The 16111-nt window shown below is 38.5% G+C and overlaps 1 protein-coding gene across 1 annotated transcript in view; it reads right to left on the bottom strand.

Moving 5' to 3' along the window:
- LOC145682709 (uncharacterized) overlaps nucleotides 1–16111 on the bottom strand; it is a 149901-nt gene that overhangs the window by 109819 nt on the left and 23971 nt on the right. The window contains exon 4 of the mRNA XM_081754097.1: nucleotides 12197–12241. Within this exon, the coding sequence (XP_081610223.1) occupies nucleotides 12197–12241 (45 nt within the window). The remainder of the gene's footprint in view (nucleotides 1–12196; nucleotides 12242–16111) is intronic.

Genomic DNA, 16111 nt, shown 5'->3' with positions numbered 1-16111 from the left:
GACAATACATTTAGCATCAATAGAGAAAATGTGCATAGATTTTATCTTCAACTTGCTAATTCGATTGTTCTGTAACGTAGAAGATTCAGTAGCATATCATCCAGACCTATGTCACCAAAATGCTAGTGATTACGATAAAAGGCCCCTTCCGTAGACTTTATGCGTCATAGCAAATGTATCGGACGAGAATTTACCTAATTGTGTATCACTGTTCGTCCCTTCCGCTATACGGACAAAATCTCGCGGCCGAAACATCGCCGCCCAAAATCTCGCCGGCCAAAACCTCGCGGGCCAAAATCTCGCTGGGCCAAAACCTCGCGTGGCCAAAACCTCGCCGCCCAAAACCTCGCCGCCCAAAATCTCGCGGGACAAAACCTCGCGGGACAAAATCTCGCTGGGCCAAAACCTCGCGTGGCCAAAACCTCGCTGCTCAAAACCTCGCGGAACAAAATCTCGCCGGGCCAAAACCTCGCCGCCCAAAACCTCGCGGGACAAAATCTCGCCGGGCCAAAACCTCGCCGCGAATGAAACTTTTCTTTAAAATTTACCCAATGTGTTTCCTAATATGCAATTCCACATTACAAATAATAATAAGAAGAAGAAGAAAAAGAAAAAGAAGATACAAAACATCGTGTGCGTGGGCTTTCTCGGGTTATTCCCGTTTCCTCCCACTTTCTTTATTCGATCATTTCCATCATCCTGGTCATCTACGTCTTCTTTAACCTATAGGACATAATCAAGGGACGTCGTAAAAACTCATATATTATTTCATACTTTCATAAATATTATTAGATTTTTGTTAAAATTTTAAGTTTTTGGATGTTCCAAAGTTCATGAAACTAACCTCGTTAGTTGTCATTACTTTCCTTATGCAGACTTTCATTCCCTATAACCAGTTTAAAAACATCCTGTCGCCCTATCTTCACATTGAAATCCTGTAATACAGAAATAGAATTTTCATATGGTATCGCGGGACTTGGTCAAATACCCGTGATACTTCTTCTGAAACAGCGTCTTTTATACCGTCATCCTTATCATCTGTTGGAACATTTACATATTGGTCAGGCGAGATTTTGGGTATGGCGATATTTTGGGGCGCGAGGTTTTGGCCCGGCGAGGTTTTGGCCCGCGAGGTTTCGGGTGGCGAGGTTTTGGCCCCGCGAGATTTTGGCCCGCGACGTTTTGGGCGGCGAGGTTTTGACCAGGCGGGGTTTTGGCCCGGCGAGATTTTGTCCCGCGAGGTTTTGGGCGGCTAGGTTTTGGCCAGGCGAGGTTTTGGCCTGGCGAGATTTTGGACCGCGAGATTGGAGATAAACTCACTCTCAGCGACCACGAAATAATACTATTTGATATGAAAATTGAGAAAAATGGAAAAGAGCAAAAAAAAATTTAATATAGCTAAGACAAATTGGATTACTTTCAAGAACAAATTAAATCTACCCCAAATAAATGAAGATGAAAACTTGACCAAAATAATCAACGAAATTGAACAAGCAACAAAAAAAGCTTTCAAAGAGGCTACTCCGGAAAGTCAAGAAAGAAGAGTATATGAAGACTTTTGGACACCTAAACTACAAAGATTAAAAAGACTTGCAACGTCAGCCCGGAAAAGTTATCAAGCAACTTATAACCCAATACTAAAGGAAAGAAGATTAGAAAAATATAGAAATGCAAAGAATAAATATAAGGAAGCGATATTAGAGGCTAAGAAAAGAAGTTGGGATCTTTACCTCAAGAAAAATATTGAAATAGATCCATGGGGTGTTCCATACAAACTCATAACACAAAAAATAAACCCATTAGTATTAAATACAGTCAAGAAATTAGATGGATCATACACCTCAAACAGAGAAGAAACTCTAAAAGTTTTAGCGAACAAATTTTTTCCCAGAGATGAAAACAATAACGACACAGAAAGAAACACAGTACTAAGAAACAAAATGGGTGAACAACATACAGGAACTGTACCAGAATCGGACAAAGTCACTAACGAAGAAATAGAAAAGATCTTTAGAAAACTTAAAAACAAGAAATCTCCGGGTATAGATGGCATCAAAAACGAAATATACAAGAAGACTAAAGATTTATGGGTCCCCTACCTAACGAAGCTTTTCAATTTACTAATAAAGAAACAAGAAATTCCAGAGCCGTGGAAAGCATCAAAATTAATTATTCTCTCAAAAGGACCAGAAAGGGATCCATCAGAAGTAAACTCATATAGACCTATATGCTTATTAAAAATATATCAAAAATTTTTGAGAGAGTAATATTAAACAGAATTCAAAAATACAGAAACGTAACTGAAGACAAACTACAATTTGGATTCAGAGTAGGAAAATCAACAGAAGACGCCATAAATACTCTTCTAGATGATATCAAAGAAAAGATATACGAAAAGAAATATGTATTAGCGCTCTTCATTGACATCGAAGGAGCATTTGATAATTTATGGTTTCCATCCTTAATTGAAAATGTAAAAAAACTGGAAATGCCAGCATACTTACTGAATTTGATAAGAAACTATCTAGAAAACAGAAAAATAATAATACCCAATGAAGAGGGCGACATAATAATTAAAACAGAGAAAGGATGCCCGCAAGGATCAATATTAGGGCCCCTACTATGGGACATAGAATTACAACCATACTTGGAAAAAATAAACAAAAAGCAAGAAGTCTATAAAATAGTGGCATTCGCCGATGACGTCGTAATAACAACATCAGGAAACAGCCGAAGGGAATTAGAAGAAAAAGTTAAAAAGATAACAGAAATACTTGAAGAATGGAGTATGGAGAGTAAATTAAGGATATCATCAAAGAAAACCAAATATCTAATTTTCGGCACAAAACTACAAAGAAATCCAACTATAAAATTAAATGGAGTAGGAGTAGAACGAGCGCAAAGCATAAAATACCTTGGCATAATGCTAGACGATAGACTAAAATTTGATGAACATTTGAAATATATAGTAAAAAGGGGAAACAGTGTAGCGAATAAATTGACTACTATTGCAAGAAACAGATACAGGCTACCATTAAAAATACTAAGACTATACCAAGAAACTATTTTGTCAGCTACCATGGCGTACGCATCCAGCGTTTGGATTGATAGACTATTAAGAAATAAGACCTACAAATATCAAATCAATAGACCACAAAGAAACCTATTAATCAGAATGTCTGGAGCTTTTAACACTACTTCGCATAGCGCACTCTGTATAATCCTTGGTATCCAACCAATGAACTATGTGTTATTGCAAAGGGCAATTAATTACTGGTTAAGGAAAGAAGAGAAAAGGAAAATTAGAGAAATTTTTAACAGGGATCTAAAAGATGAGAAAGAAATTAACGACAACATAATACAACTATGGGATAAAGAATGGCAGGAATACAGTGGAGCGCAACGATTACATAGAATTTTTCCTAGCATCGTCGATAAACTAAAAATAAACCACTTAAATCCAACATATGGATTGGTTCATTATCTATCAGGCCATGGACCATACGAACAACACCTCCACAGAATCAAGTTAAGACCCAGCCCAACGTGTGAATGCGGAGAAGAAGGAACTCCTGAGCACCATGTCATGTGGTGTCCATTATTAGAAGAAATTTTAGAACTAAGAACTCAAATAAGAGAAAAATCACTGAAAGAAATAATAGAAGTAGAGGAAGACTGCAAGAAATTGGAAAATTTGACAAATGAATACTCCGAACTAAGACGAAAAACTTACAGAAGAAGAATAGAAGGATGAGTGCAAGTGGAAGAATGTGTGAAGAAGTCCTCGGACCGGAGAAAAGACTCCTGGAATCCAAGCACTGGATCACCGTGCTTTCGCCGAGGACCAGAATGCGTGCTGCACCTCCAGCCTCTCGGTTTGGAAAGGAACTCCGGTGCAAGAGTGAATGTTGCGTGAGTGCATGAGTAGAGGTGAAGCGAGGATAGTGTCTCAGAGATAAATAATACAGCAACTCTCGCCAATAGGACGGCCCATCCCGGGCGTGCCGGCCGAAGGATAAAACGGACCAGGGCCTGCACTAAGTGCTCTGAGTGGGCCCTGGACCTCAAGCCAGCACAAATGGGTGGAAACTGGCATTGATACGCAACTGAGAACACTAAAGCATCAAAGCAAAAGTAACAGGAAACGCTTATATAGAAGCATCAGAAAATTAAAAGTTTTGAAAATGTGAAAATTTAGATAAAAGTAAGTGTAGCGTGTGTGTTTCATAGTGTAAGTACTAGTTGGTGAAGGTTAGTGATTTCATCAAAAGCAGTCAGTGTCAATAGTGAGTGTAGTGTAGTGTTGATGCAGGATAGTGAAAAGAGGTAAAATATAAAGGTGAAAAGCCAGTGTAAATAGTGCAAATGTGAAATAGAACACACAGGAGAGAAATGCAGGCAGAAACCAGAGAAACCAAACATACAGAGTGAAAACCTGAAGAAAAGAAGAAAGAAGAAGATGACCAATAGGTAAACACGAAAACACAAAACATACGACATTCAAAACAACACACACGTAACAAACTTAAACTCAAACTTAAACTCAATAAAACAAAAAAAACACACAAAATCTCACAAGACTAGAAATGAGAGTAGAGTTAAGCAAATATTAAGTTTAGTTATTTTTTTTTTGTTTTTTGTTTTTTGTTCGTTTCATCTTTTTTTTTTTTTTTTGTCCAATCCCTTGTTTAGGTTTCACGTCCTTTTCCCCTTCCCTTTCCTTCTTCAAATTATGAAATAAATAAACCCAAAAGAGAAATCATTCGCAATGATGATACTTCGCCGGTTTTGAATGCTCAAGGCACCGGCTGACAGTAACGCGGCTGAGCGAATGAAAAAAAAAAAAAAAAAAAAAAAAAAAAAAAAAATTGGGAGGCGAGGTTTTGGCCAGGCGAGGTTTTGGTCCGCGAGATTGTCGCCGCGAGGTTCTGGCCGCGAGGTTTTGTACCCAAACCGTCTCTTCCCTGTATTTACACTGATATATGGCAATCAAACAGTTCTCATTTCGCAAGTGGTCTGCTTCTGTAGAAACTTGGAACTAATTGACAAGAAATCGATCCTTCACCTAATATATCCACCAGCTGTCACATCCAAATTCCGCCCAGTAGCGTCATTTCAGATTTGGCTTTGAGGGGGGTCAAGACCCCTTGATATAAGTAAAATTTCGCGTTTCTCACTGACTTACTACTATTCTATTGATAAAATCTATATAAATCTCAAACTCAAAGGGGGCAAATGCCTCTCCCTGCCCCCCTAAATGACGACCCTGATTCCGCCTACCGGTTTGTCTAACTGTCACAAATAAAATTAGTCTCATTATTTTCCAAAACTACCTTAAATGTAGCTTTGTCAACACTTCTGTCCATAATTTATTTGTTTCGTAAACAGAATTTAATTATTTGTACTGAAAAATATATTCCGTTTGGTAAAATCACGAAAGAAGATGTAACGTACGAGTATGCACCTACGTTTTCTGATGACTACCTACACAGCATTTGAAATTGTAAGTTTATTAAATTAGAATAACATATGATTTTCCAGAAAGTATGTCCAAAATATCTACTACAGATGCCTCGGGATTTTTGTATGCTTGATTGCTGCATGGAAGACATTGTCAACCGAACTTTAAGATACCGAGATTTCATCTGATAGATGGAACTTCTGAAGTTTGGTATGTTTTCAACGTTCATAAACAAGATTCGGTATAACACACTCGTCCTACAAAACGATAATCATACCTGTTGTTCTGTATGGTTGCGAAACATAGTCGCTTACTCAGAGGGAAGAACATAGACTGAAAATATTTGAGAACAAGATCCTGAGACGAATATTCGGACCCAAGAGGAACGGGAATGGGGAATGGCGGAAACTTCATAACGATGAACTACATAATTTATACGGTTTACCCAACATTGTTAGGGTCATCAAGTCTAGGAGGCTTAGATGGGCAGGTCATGTAGTTAGAATGGAAGAAAGTAGAAACGCTTTCAAAGTCTTAACTGGAAGACCAATCGGAAAACGACCATTAGGAAGACATAGGCGCAGATGGGAGAACAATATTAAGATGGGTCTCGGAGAGACTGGAATACAAAGTAGAAACTGGATGCAGTTAGCTAAGGATAGAAGTCAGTGGAGAGGTTTTGTGAACGCGGCATTGAATCTCCGGGTTCCATAGGCCATAGAGTTAGGTAGTTAATTCATCTACCACATGGTGCACGTCAGAATAAAATAACTGAGTTTCATAACCCAGTACATGCATATCATGTCAGAAGTATACAGACTTTCATATACAGTAAAATAACAATATAACGAAACTTTCGGAGCCTTTGATATTAGTGTGTTACAGTGAAATTTTCTCCTATTGAAGCAAGTCAATTCTCAAGAACTTACCTGCTGTTGTATTCCTGCAGGATCTCAATTACGTTAACATGAATTTAGAGAGCAGCATGAAGAGTAATCGCTCAGTATTTATTCACTCACTGAACGTACAATTAGCGACAAAAGTTTTTTTTTTTCAGTTTGCTCAAATTTTATTTGGAAATAACGATTGTATGTCTGGAACGTAGAGAAAATTACATTCTTTTTAATTTACTGAAAACTATACTCAAATTGTCCTTTCATTCTGAACTTATTTATAAAACTAATTTCATCAAATGGAAAGAATTTCTGTCCCTGACTGTACAAATATTTGTTTCAAATGAAAGAAAAAAAACAGAAGACAGTGATGGGCAAACTATGGACTGCTGGCCCGACACGATTGTCTGAAACGTTTTATCCAGTCCGCCATATGATTCCTAATCTGACGACTGCAAAGAAAAATATGGTTCTGTTGATGATATTGTATTAGAAATACACTGAGAGATAAGCATTCATCTTCATTTCTGAGAATCAGTGCATCCCAATCCGCCACTGATTATGATTAATGATTAATAGAGTTAAATTAAGAATTTTGAAAAAAAAAATCCTACATCTATGGCCATGTTAGACCGTCACTAGGATTAGGATTAGAAATTAGACTTCTGAGCTTACGGCATCTATGACCATGTTAGACCGTCACTAGGATTAGTATTAGGAATTAGTTTTCTGGGCTTCCGACATCTATGAGCATGTTAGACCGTCACTAGGATTAGGATTAGGAATTAGATTTCTAAGCTTACGGCATCTATGGCCATGTTAGACCGTCACTAGGATTAGGATTAGGAACTAGTTTTCTGGATTTCCGACATCTAAGGCCATGCTAGACCGTCACTAGGATTAGGATTAGGAATTAGATTTCTGAGCTTACGGCATCTATGACCATGTTAGACCGTCACTAGGATTAGGATTAGGAACTAGTTTTCTGGGTTTCCGACATCTAAGGCCATGTTAGACCGTCACTAGGATTAGGATTAGAAATTAGATTTCTGAGCTTACGGCATCTATGACCATGTTAGACCGTCACTAGGATTAGCATTAGGAATTAGTTTTCTGGGCTTCCGACATTTATGAGCATGTTAGATCGTCACTAAGATTAGGATTAGAAATTAGATTTCTGAGCTTACGGCATCTATGACCATGTTAGACCGTCACTAGGATTAGAATTAGGAATTACATTTCTGAGCTTACAGCATCTATGACCATGTTAGACCGTCACTAGGATTAGTATTAGGAACTAGTTTTCTGGGCTTCCGACATCTATGACCATATTAGACCATCACTAGGATTAGGATTAGAAATTAGATTTCTGAGCTTACGGCAACTATGGCCATGTTAGACCGTCACTAGGATTAGGATTAGGAATTAGTTTTCTGGGCTTTCGACATCCATGGCCATCTTAGACCGACACTAGGATTAGGATTAGTAATTAGATTTCTAGGCTTCCGACATCTATGGCCATGTTAGACCGTCAATAGGATTAGGATTAGAAATTAGATTTCTGAGCTTACGGCATCTATGACCATGTTAGACCGTCACTAGGATTAGTATTAGGAATTAGTGTTCTGGGCTTCCGAAATCTGTGAGCATGTTAGACCGTCACTAGGATTAGGATTAGAAATTAGATTTCAGAGCTTACGGCAACTATGGCCATGTTAGACCGTCACTAGGATTAGGATTAGGAATTAGTTTTCTGGGCTTCCTATATCTATGGCCATGTTAGACCGTCACTAGGATTAGGATTGGGAATTAGATTTCTGAGCTTACGGCATCTATGACCATGTTAGACAGTCACTAGGATTAGGACTAGAAATTAGATTTCTGTGCTTCCGACATCTATGGCCATGTTAGACCGTCACTAGGTTTAGGATTAGGAATGACTTTTCTGGGCTTCCGACATCCATGGCCATCTTAGACCGACACTAGGATTAGGATTAGGATTTAGATTTCTGGGCTTTCGGCATCTATGGCCATGTTACCCCGTCACGTATGAGGGATGACGTCCCTCGGCGATCACACTATCCAAAGAAAGAGAACGAAGGAAGCGGTCTGGAACCTATATATTAGGTAACGTCGCGGCATTTGCCTGGTGTGAATAAGGATGGCTGATAGAGCTTTTAGGCTTTTTTTTTTGACTGAGTGTCCCCATGGGGAATCGCTACCTGCATTGGAAGATACACAAAGCTGATTTAGTAGAATAAGGCTCTTCGGTTGCTTTTACATTGCTACCTTACTCAACCGATCACTTACACACTGAAAATAATGATTTCGTCAGGAATACCAAATTTGTTTGGTCAGTGCCTTTTGTCACTTTATTTGTTTAGTTTTTGATTAGGTCAAGGGTGGTGCGAAGCTGAGTTTTGTACGAATGTTCCGAAGATGGATGATTCTTGCTGTACGGTATGGAAATCATAGGTAAATTCGGTATTTGGTTAGCGACCTCCACCCACGTTTTTAAGAGAAACGTGTCATGTCTCTAAACCGTAGTGTAGTACCATATTGCAACGATTTGAGAAGACAGATAATACTTAATCATATTAATGACTACCGGTCGTCCCCAATACAATTGTGCTTAATCATAATTACCTGTTGTTTCATCCGTGACCTTGTGCAGTACAGAATACAAAGATGCATTGACAGTAACAAGTCAATTTATTACATTACTTATACGTATATGTTAAAAAAAAAAAAGTAAATACAGACAACTATACTTGTATAACCCTTATATCAGTGAACTTTTCCTTTTAATATGTATGAGTTTATTATGCCCTTGCCGTAAACATTTTAAATAAATTTATGGTTATGGCACCGAACGTTTGGATTAGTGCGCATTTCTTCTATATACTTGTCACTTTTCACTTTAGTATTACAAATATATTCCTGTGCCGGACTAGTTGTTATATGATTTTTTTATATCTTTGACATCTTTATTTTCACTGATATTTATGAGCTTTGAACTGCAACTAATAATTTTGAAGCATCTCCAACTGAATGCAGAATTTCTGTCACCGTATCTCCACCAATATCATTTTCCGCCAATACCCTCACTGTTTCTTTTTCTTCTTCTTCAATTACATTGCTGTTCGGATAAACGAATGACAAGAGACAAAATACGTCTATTTGGATCTGTCATACGTTTAACCCAAATTTGGTCATTAACAGTATATTTTTTGGTCAAAACATTTGGTTGATTAATTTTGTTGTGCCAAACAAATCTTAAGTTATTTGGTTTTCCTTACCAAAATATTTAGTTGCAAGGTCACGTGTATCTGCTTGACTTCTGGGTAATCACGAAAAGCAAGTGGCTGCTGGACTAGCGGGTAGTTCCGAAACGTGACATTGTATTGTATGCGTAGAAGAATCCGAAGGAACAAAATAACTAAGATCCATAAGGAATGTGAATATCTGTTTGGTTGCGGAAAATGTAGTCAACATAGCTCTATTGAGAAGATGGGAATTAATGCAGCCAATCGACCCGTTTCCAGGTAACCTTACTTTTTCGTGCATATTACTTTACTGTTAGGTTATGTGTATTGGTTATTTCTAGCGGCCGTAAATTTCAAAAAAAAAAAAAAAAAAAAGTAACAATAATTGTTCCTATTATGGGGGTACGTATTTTCATCCAACCTGCACGTAATATTTACATATGTAGAGTTCTAACTTTCCATTTGCATATTTAAGAATTTCTTTCTTTGTTATATATTCGTTAGGAAATAGTTCCCATACCTTTTACGATAACCATCGTATTATTTTCAGTTTAGTACCTGTAACCAAAGATTTAGTAATTGCTACCAAATATTTTTGTAAATGAAGTTTAGTATAGGACATTTGGTTGAAATCACTAAATGCAGGTTTTACAACAAAACTATTTGGTTCCAAGAACCAAACGTAGATTATTTTAACCAAATATTTTGGTATTCCCAACCAAATCTTAAATATTTGGTCAGGAGTACCAAATGCATATTTGGCTACTGTTGCAACCAGTAGCGTACGCAGGAATTTATTTCGGGGGGTCCAAACTCAATATGAAGGTATTTTATATTAAAATTCTTAAAATTACCCCTAAAATTAGGCTAAATTTACACAAAGTCGAAATTTCGGGGGGAGGAGGGTCCGGACCCCCAGGACCCACCCCTGCAAACGTCCCTGGTTGCAACCATCAATATGACCAAACCTTTTTTTCAGTGCATGTATGAAAAATGGCTACCATATCACGTTAACAATAAAATGTAGTAAATACAGTAAAAACCACACGAAAGTGTAGCCTAATATGCTTTTGGTATAGCAAAAACTTCATACTTTTTTTTTTTTTTAAATCAAAGACAACCAACAATGGTTTGCTGCTGTATGTGTTACATAGAATCTAGGGAGTATCAAAGATTTCAAACACGTTAAAGTCATTAACTAAGAAGATATTAACGAATTGATTTCGTTAACGTACTCAGCCGAGATAAGTTCTCTAGCTGCTTATTGGAAAAACGAGAATTCAAAAAAAATTCTTTTGGTTTAAGAGATATCATGTCGATTATAGGACAGTCGGTCAAACGAACGAAGGAATTTTATAAAAATTCGAAGAAAATTAAGAATAGTAAGAAAAATGCTATAAAACAATGTACCGGTATTTGTATTATAATAAACAGAGTATATTTTAATTGTGTTTCAAAAATAATAATGCTAAATAGGAAGAAAGACGGAAATTTTAATGCGTTCAAAATTCGTTAAAATGAAATGCAGGGTAAATCAAAATGACGGACTCGCTTTCAGATATTTATTCTGCAAAATTTAATAAACGTACATTATTGTAAAATATGGCCTTCGAAAGGCTTTCAAAGTTTAAATAAAATTTTTGAGTTTTACGCCCCATGGTTGTGCCGGTTACGTTAAAGGAAACGGTGATGATGAGAGATGAACGAAATGGTGGAATGAAGAAAGTGGGAGGAAACGGGAGAACCCCGAGAAAACCCACGCACACGATGTTTGTCCACCACAAATTTAACTTGGCGGGAGCAGGGTTTGAGCCCGGGTCGCCAAGCATCAGAGGTGAACGCTCTACCACTGAGCCACCGCGGTCCGCTTTCAAAGTTTAGTTTCCAGCAGTGTTTCCATTGTCTACCGCTAGGAGTCAGCAGTGAGCGGTTAAACAGAACTGGGCTGACTAAAGAGGAGAAATCTTTCTGTTTGGCAGAATATGCACTATCGGCTTGGCCTGTGCCGTATTACGTCAGGTGCTCGCAGAGAACACTTGTTCTATACTTGAAGAAAACTTTGACAGTTTACGTTTTGTAGCATATGTGTATTTGATTTCACCTAATAACTTTCTGAAATCCGTTGAGTTGAGTTGATTTTGAGTTTAACGTTCCTTTCAGGCGCAGCGAGGCTATATCAGACGGGACGTAAAGATTAATGTGGAATCCGAACCATATGAGCTTCCGCCGGGAATCAAATCCGGGTCTCTCACACCCAAAGCGGGTACGCTAACCGCTTATCCACGAAGGAGCTCTTCTGCAATCAGGTCTATCGTTTTGACTTGCCTTGCACAGTATTTTCACGCACACTAAATAAGGAAAACAAGATGGGTTCTAAAGAGAGAGTAAAAGAAAACGCTTTCACATTGCTGATCATTTCGTGACACTGGCGTTCGTTACAGCCACATTTTGCTGTATAAGAACTTTTACTTTTTCCTGGAGAAGACGATCTCGAACGAAGACTCCTCTTTTTCTTATGTCTTCCTGAATTTAACACAAATTTAAAATTTAAATAGGAAATTGTTATAATAGTTTACCTTTCAATGGACAGCATGTGTCAGGCGGACAGGGGGTGGTAGCACCTGAAAAAAAAAGAAAGAAAAAACATATTTGTGTAAAAATATAAGTATTGTGTTTCCCACTAATTTTCTAGCTGTAGGACTAAGAAATAATAAAACAGGAACTAAATAATCAAGAACCAAGACTCTATCCAGAGCAAACTCTGTTTATTTTGACATAATTTTGAACTCTTTTGTTTCTGTAATAGTAGCTGATTTTTTTAACCTTTTAAATTAGACCTATATCTTCTATTAAAAAAAGTACTAATGAAGTTTTTTATTTCGTTTTTTTTTAAGTCTATGGGCATTGTAAAACATGTTACGTATGAATTCATGTCTTTCCACGTCGAGACATAGGGGTGATTACGTCATAACAAAAAAATGTTGGGCCTATATTTATTATTTTTGGTGGGCTTATTTTTGCACCTAGAAAATTGAAATTTCGCACACATATTCAGTTCCTCCCTTATAAGCAATGTACAGAACAAGGCACGATCAGATCCGACTCAAACTTCGCCCAGAGAACACATAATAGAAAAGAAGATAAAATGCCAAATTGGAGCTGTCCCCATCCAGAAACACCGGAGATATGCTCCGCAACATAACGCACCACGCGACAATATGATATAAGGTAAGCATCGCAAGATGGGCAGCACCAGGATATCAAGATATTTGATATGCTATAACAGTGACTTGGCGGCCATCTTGAAAGCCGCCATCTTGGATATAGCGTAAGGTATTAAAATGAGAAGCGGGGTGTATGATATATCAATGTAAGGTAAAATGCAAAAGGAAAACCAATGATGTAACCGCGAAAAACATATGTATGATGGTATGGACGAGACGAAGTGTAGAAGATTAGGGCAAAACAAACGTGTATTCGAAGGACAGAATAATAGGGCAAGAGTCCACGATAAATGGTACGCCACAAGTAACTTCAACAGTGTCTGTGCATGGAAGTGCATCTGCCTTGACAGATTATGCCTTCCGAGGATATTGGTGCCTTTCTCTGATATTGTGACTGTTTGGGGCCGTCGTTAAACAGTGTAGCAAACCGTGCAAAGGAAAAGTTACGTTCGTAAAGAAATGTAAGCTAGAACAGGGCTGGCCTTTCCCATCCGTACGCACTTTGTTTCAGATAGTGTTGCTTAAGCAAACGTGGGCCGAAATGTCTCTTGTTCACAGGAAACAACAAGAAAATTCAACAAGAAACGTACAAAACGGTGTCCAGGAGTGGGCTTCAATCACAGGTAGGTCGCGCTTTTGATCACCAATCCAAGACGATATGTCCTACACTCCGGAGTGAGGTGCCGAATTGCTGTTTCATAAGAGGTAGTTCTTTGTAGATTATGTAGTCTCCAAACGAGTGATCGTATCGCGGGTATCGCGGGAGTGATTGTAGTTTTCACTGTTCCAAACGGAATCCCAATATCCTCGGAAGGCATAATCTGTCAAGGCGGATGCACTTCCATGCACAGACACTGTTGCAGTTACTTGTCGCGTACCATTTATCGTGGACTCTTGCCCTATTATTCTGCCCTTCGAATACACGTTTGTTTTGCCCGAGTCTTCTACACTTCGTCTCGTCCATACCATCATACATATGTTTTTCGCGGTTACATCATTGGTTTTCCTTTTGCATTTTACCTTACATTGATATATCATACACCCCGCTTCTCATTTTAATACCTTACGCTATATCCAAGATGGCGGCTTTCAAGATGGCCGCCAAGTCACTGTTATAGCATATCAAATATCTTGATATCCTGGTGCTGCCCATCCTTTCCGTTTCCAACATAAACGGGTATCTTGCGACGTTTACCTTATATCATATTGTCGCGTGGTGCGTTATGTTGCGGAGCATATCTCCGGTGTTTCTGGATGGGGGCAGCTCTAATTTGGCATTTTTCTTCTTTTCTATTATATGTTCTCTGGGCGAAGTTTGAGTCGGATCTGATCGTGCCTTGTTCTGTACGTTGCTTGTTAGTATTTTTCAGATTTGTTTCAGATATCTGCGTTAACACCAAGGGTTCAGAAGGGCAAAACGCTTTAAAAAAAGTTAAATTTTTCAACAATATACTACCAGTATCGGTTTGAATAAGACTTAACTAAGAAGATGGAACCTTTCCTTGTGACAATGAATCGCTTCCAAAAAGAATCGCTTCTCAATATCTCTTATCGTTTCTTGCTCTCATATATGTTGACAGTTGCCATAGTTGTCCTATAAGACTTCCTATAATTGGATTAATGAGAGTGTTTTTGTGGATTTTTCTTTTGTTCTTTTTCTGTAAATCCAAAACTAACGTCTAATTGCAGCTAAATGAACCTCTTACATTCCATTTGCGGCACAATAGATATTTACAGGTTAATTCATATGTAGTGTGCCATTCCATGCCATTTCCTTGATATGCGACGTCCGTGCCACGGCCGCCAGAATTCGTGCATACCATGTTGTGCCGCTATTGCTTTCTACACTCTTTCCCTTGGTTCTGGTCAACTTCGTGTCGCTTCGTGTGCTCCGAAGAAAACCGAAGGATCGCGGCCGATGAGCCACGACCGGACTGGTTTCTCTTCAAGGCAGCTAGCAGTCTGTTGGGGCACGGCTTGGAAACAACACAGGCATGTCACGTCATGTGTGTATTAAGAAAGACAATCCTATGGATTTTCAGTGTCAGACTCTAAGTTAAAACTTTGTGGACCAGTGCATGGCAACGGCATGCTATGTGTGAATAACCGTAAGTGAGACAATTATGACTCTCAGGAAGACTTCTGAGCCAATTCTAAAGTCTTCAGAAACAAAAATGTACTCTGAAACATTGTTTACAATAATATACAGAATCACTGGTCCGAGTACTGGCATAGTATTGTAATATAGACTCTTGGAGGCAAGTTAATGGGTTGGGAAATGGCATATATTTTATGAAGGGTGATGGACAAACAGCGTGTACGTGGGTTTTCTTGAAGTTTTCCTGTTTCCTCCCGCTTTCTTCATTCCACTTTTTCATTCATTTTTGTCATCACCGTCTCCTTTAGCCTAGTTGGCATAACCGTGGGGGAGGGGGACATAAAACTTGAAAGATTTCATTTCATTTCATTTTATGGAGGGTTGAGCTTCAGTGATAGTCTGTACACCAATGATAAGAAGGGTGATCTGTAACCTGGAAGCAGTGAGAGTCGTAATCCATGACTTACTAGATCCGGTAACCTGGAGAGAGACGATCTGATTAGCGACGATGCAAGAGAAGGACAAGAGCGTGTACCCCCACTCCGGTCGCTATTATAACTGAGTCACTGTCGACTCTACTAAAGTAACCGCAAGGAATCGTGAAGTCTGACCTAGATTTATCAATTTCATCATCCAATAGGAAGCAAGGATGTGTCCCGGTTGTCAACCCCCATCCATGAAGTTTTGACAGTACTGTCTCTCACGTTTTATAGAGATCATCTTCTGAAGGTACAGTGTTCCCAGGTTGCTGTCGTTATTTTCTATTTCTGCCATTATTATCGATGCCCTTTAATTCGAATAATAGTGTTTGTGTTATTGTTCTTTAAGTGCTTTCTATTGCTTTTCCGTTCGTTCACCATGTTCTTTAAATTTGGCAACGTTGTTGGTGCACTTCTTCTGTTTCACTGTTTCTCAAGTGTGCGTTCGGAAGGCAGCTGCACGAATTGTACCGAATTCTTCCGATGAATTGCACGTGAAGGGAAGCAGCTCTATGATTCGTGTATAGCCCAGGTTTGACGAGTAGTCGTGATCACTATATTCATATTCTAATCTAGATTAAGTACAATAAAGCTATCCTTTTCGGTTTAAAAGAAATAAAGGTCCCCCTAAAAGTTTCTCTGCCACACGGTTTGTTCTCTCAAGAAATTAAAAGCTGGCACCGTCATAGA

Source organism: Thermobia domestica, chromosome 4, assembly GCF_964235325.1.
Source record: "Thermobia domestica chromosome 4, izTheDome1.hap1.1, whole genome shotgun sequence".
In the NCBI taxonomy this organism is placed as follows: Eukaryota; Metazoa; Arthropoda; class Insecta; order Zygentoma; family Lepismatidae; genus Thermobia; species Thermobia domestica.
Note: the sequence above shows the minus strand (reverse complement) of the source record. Positions and strands in the feature narration are given on the sequence as shown.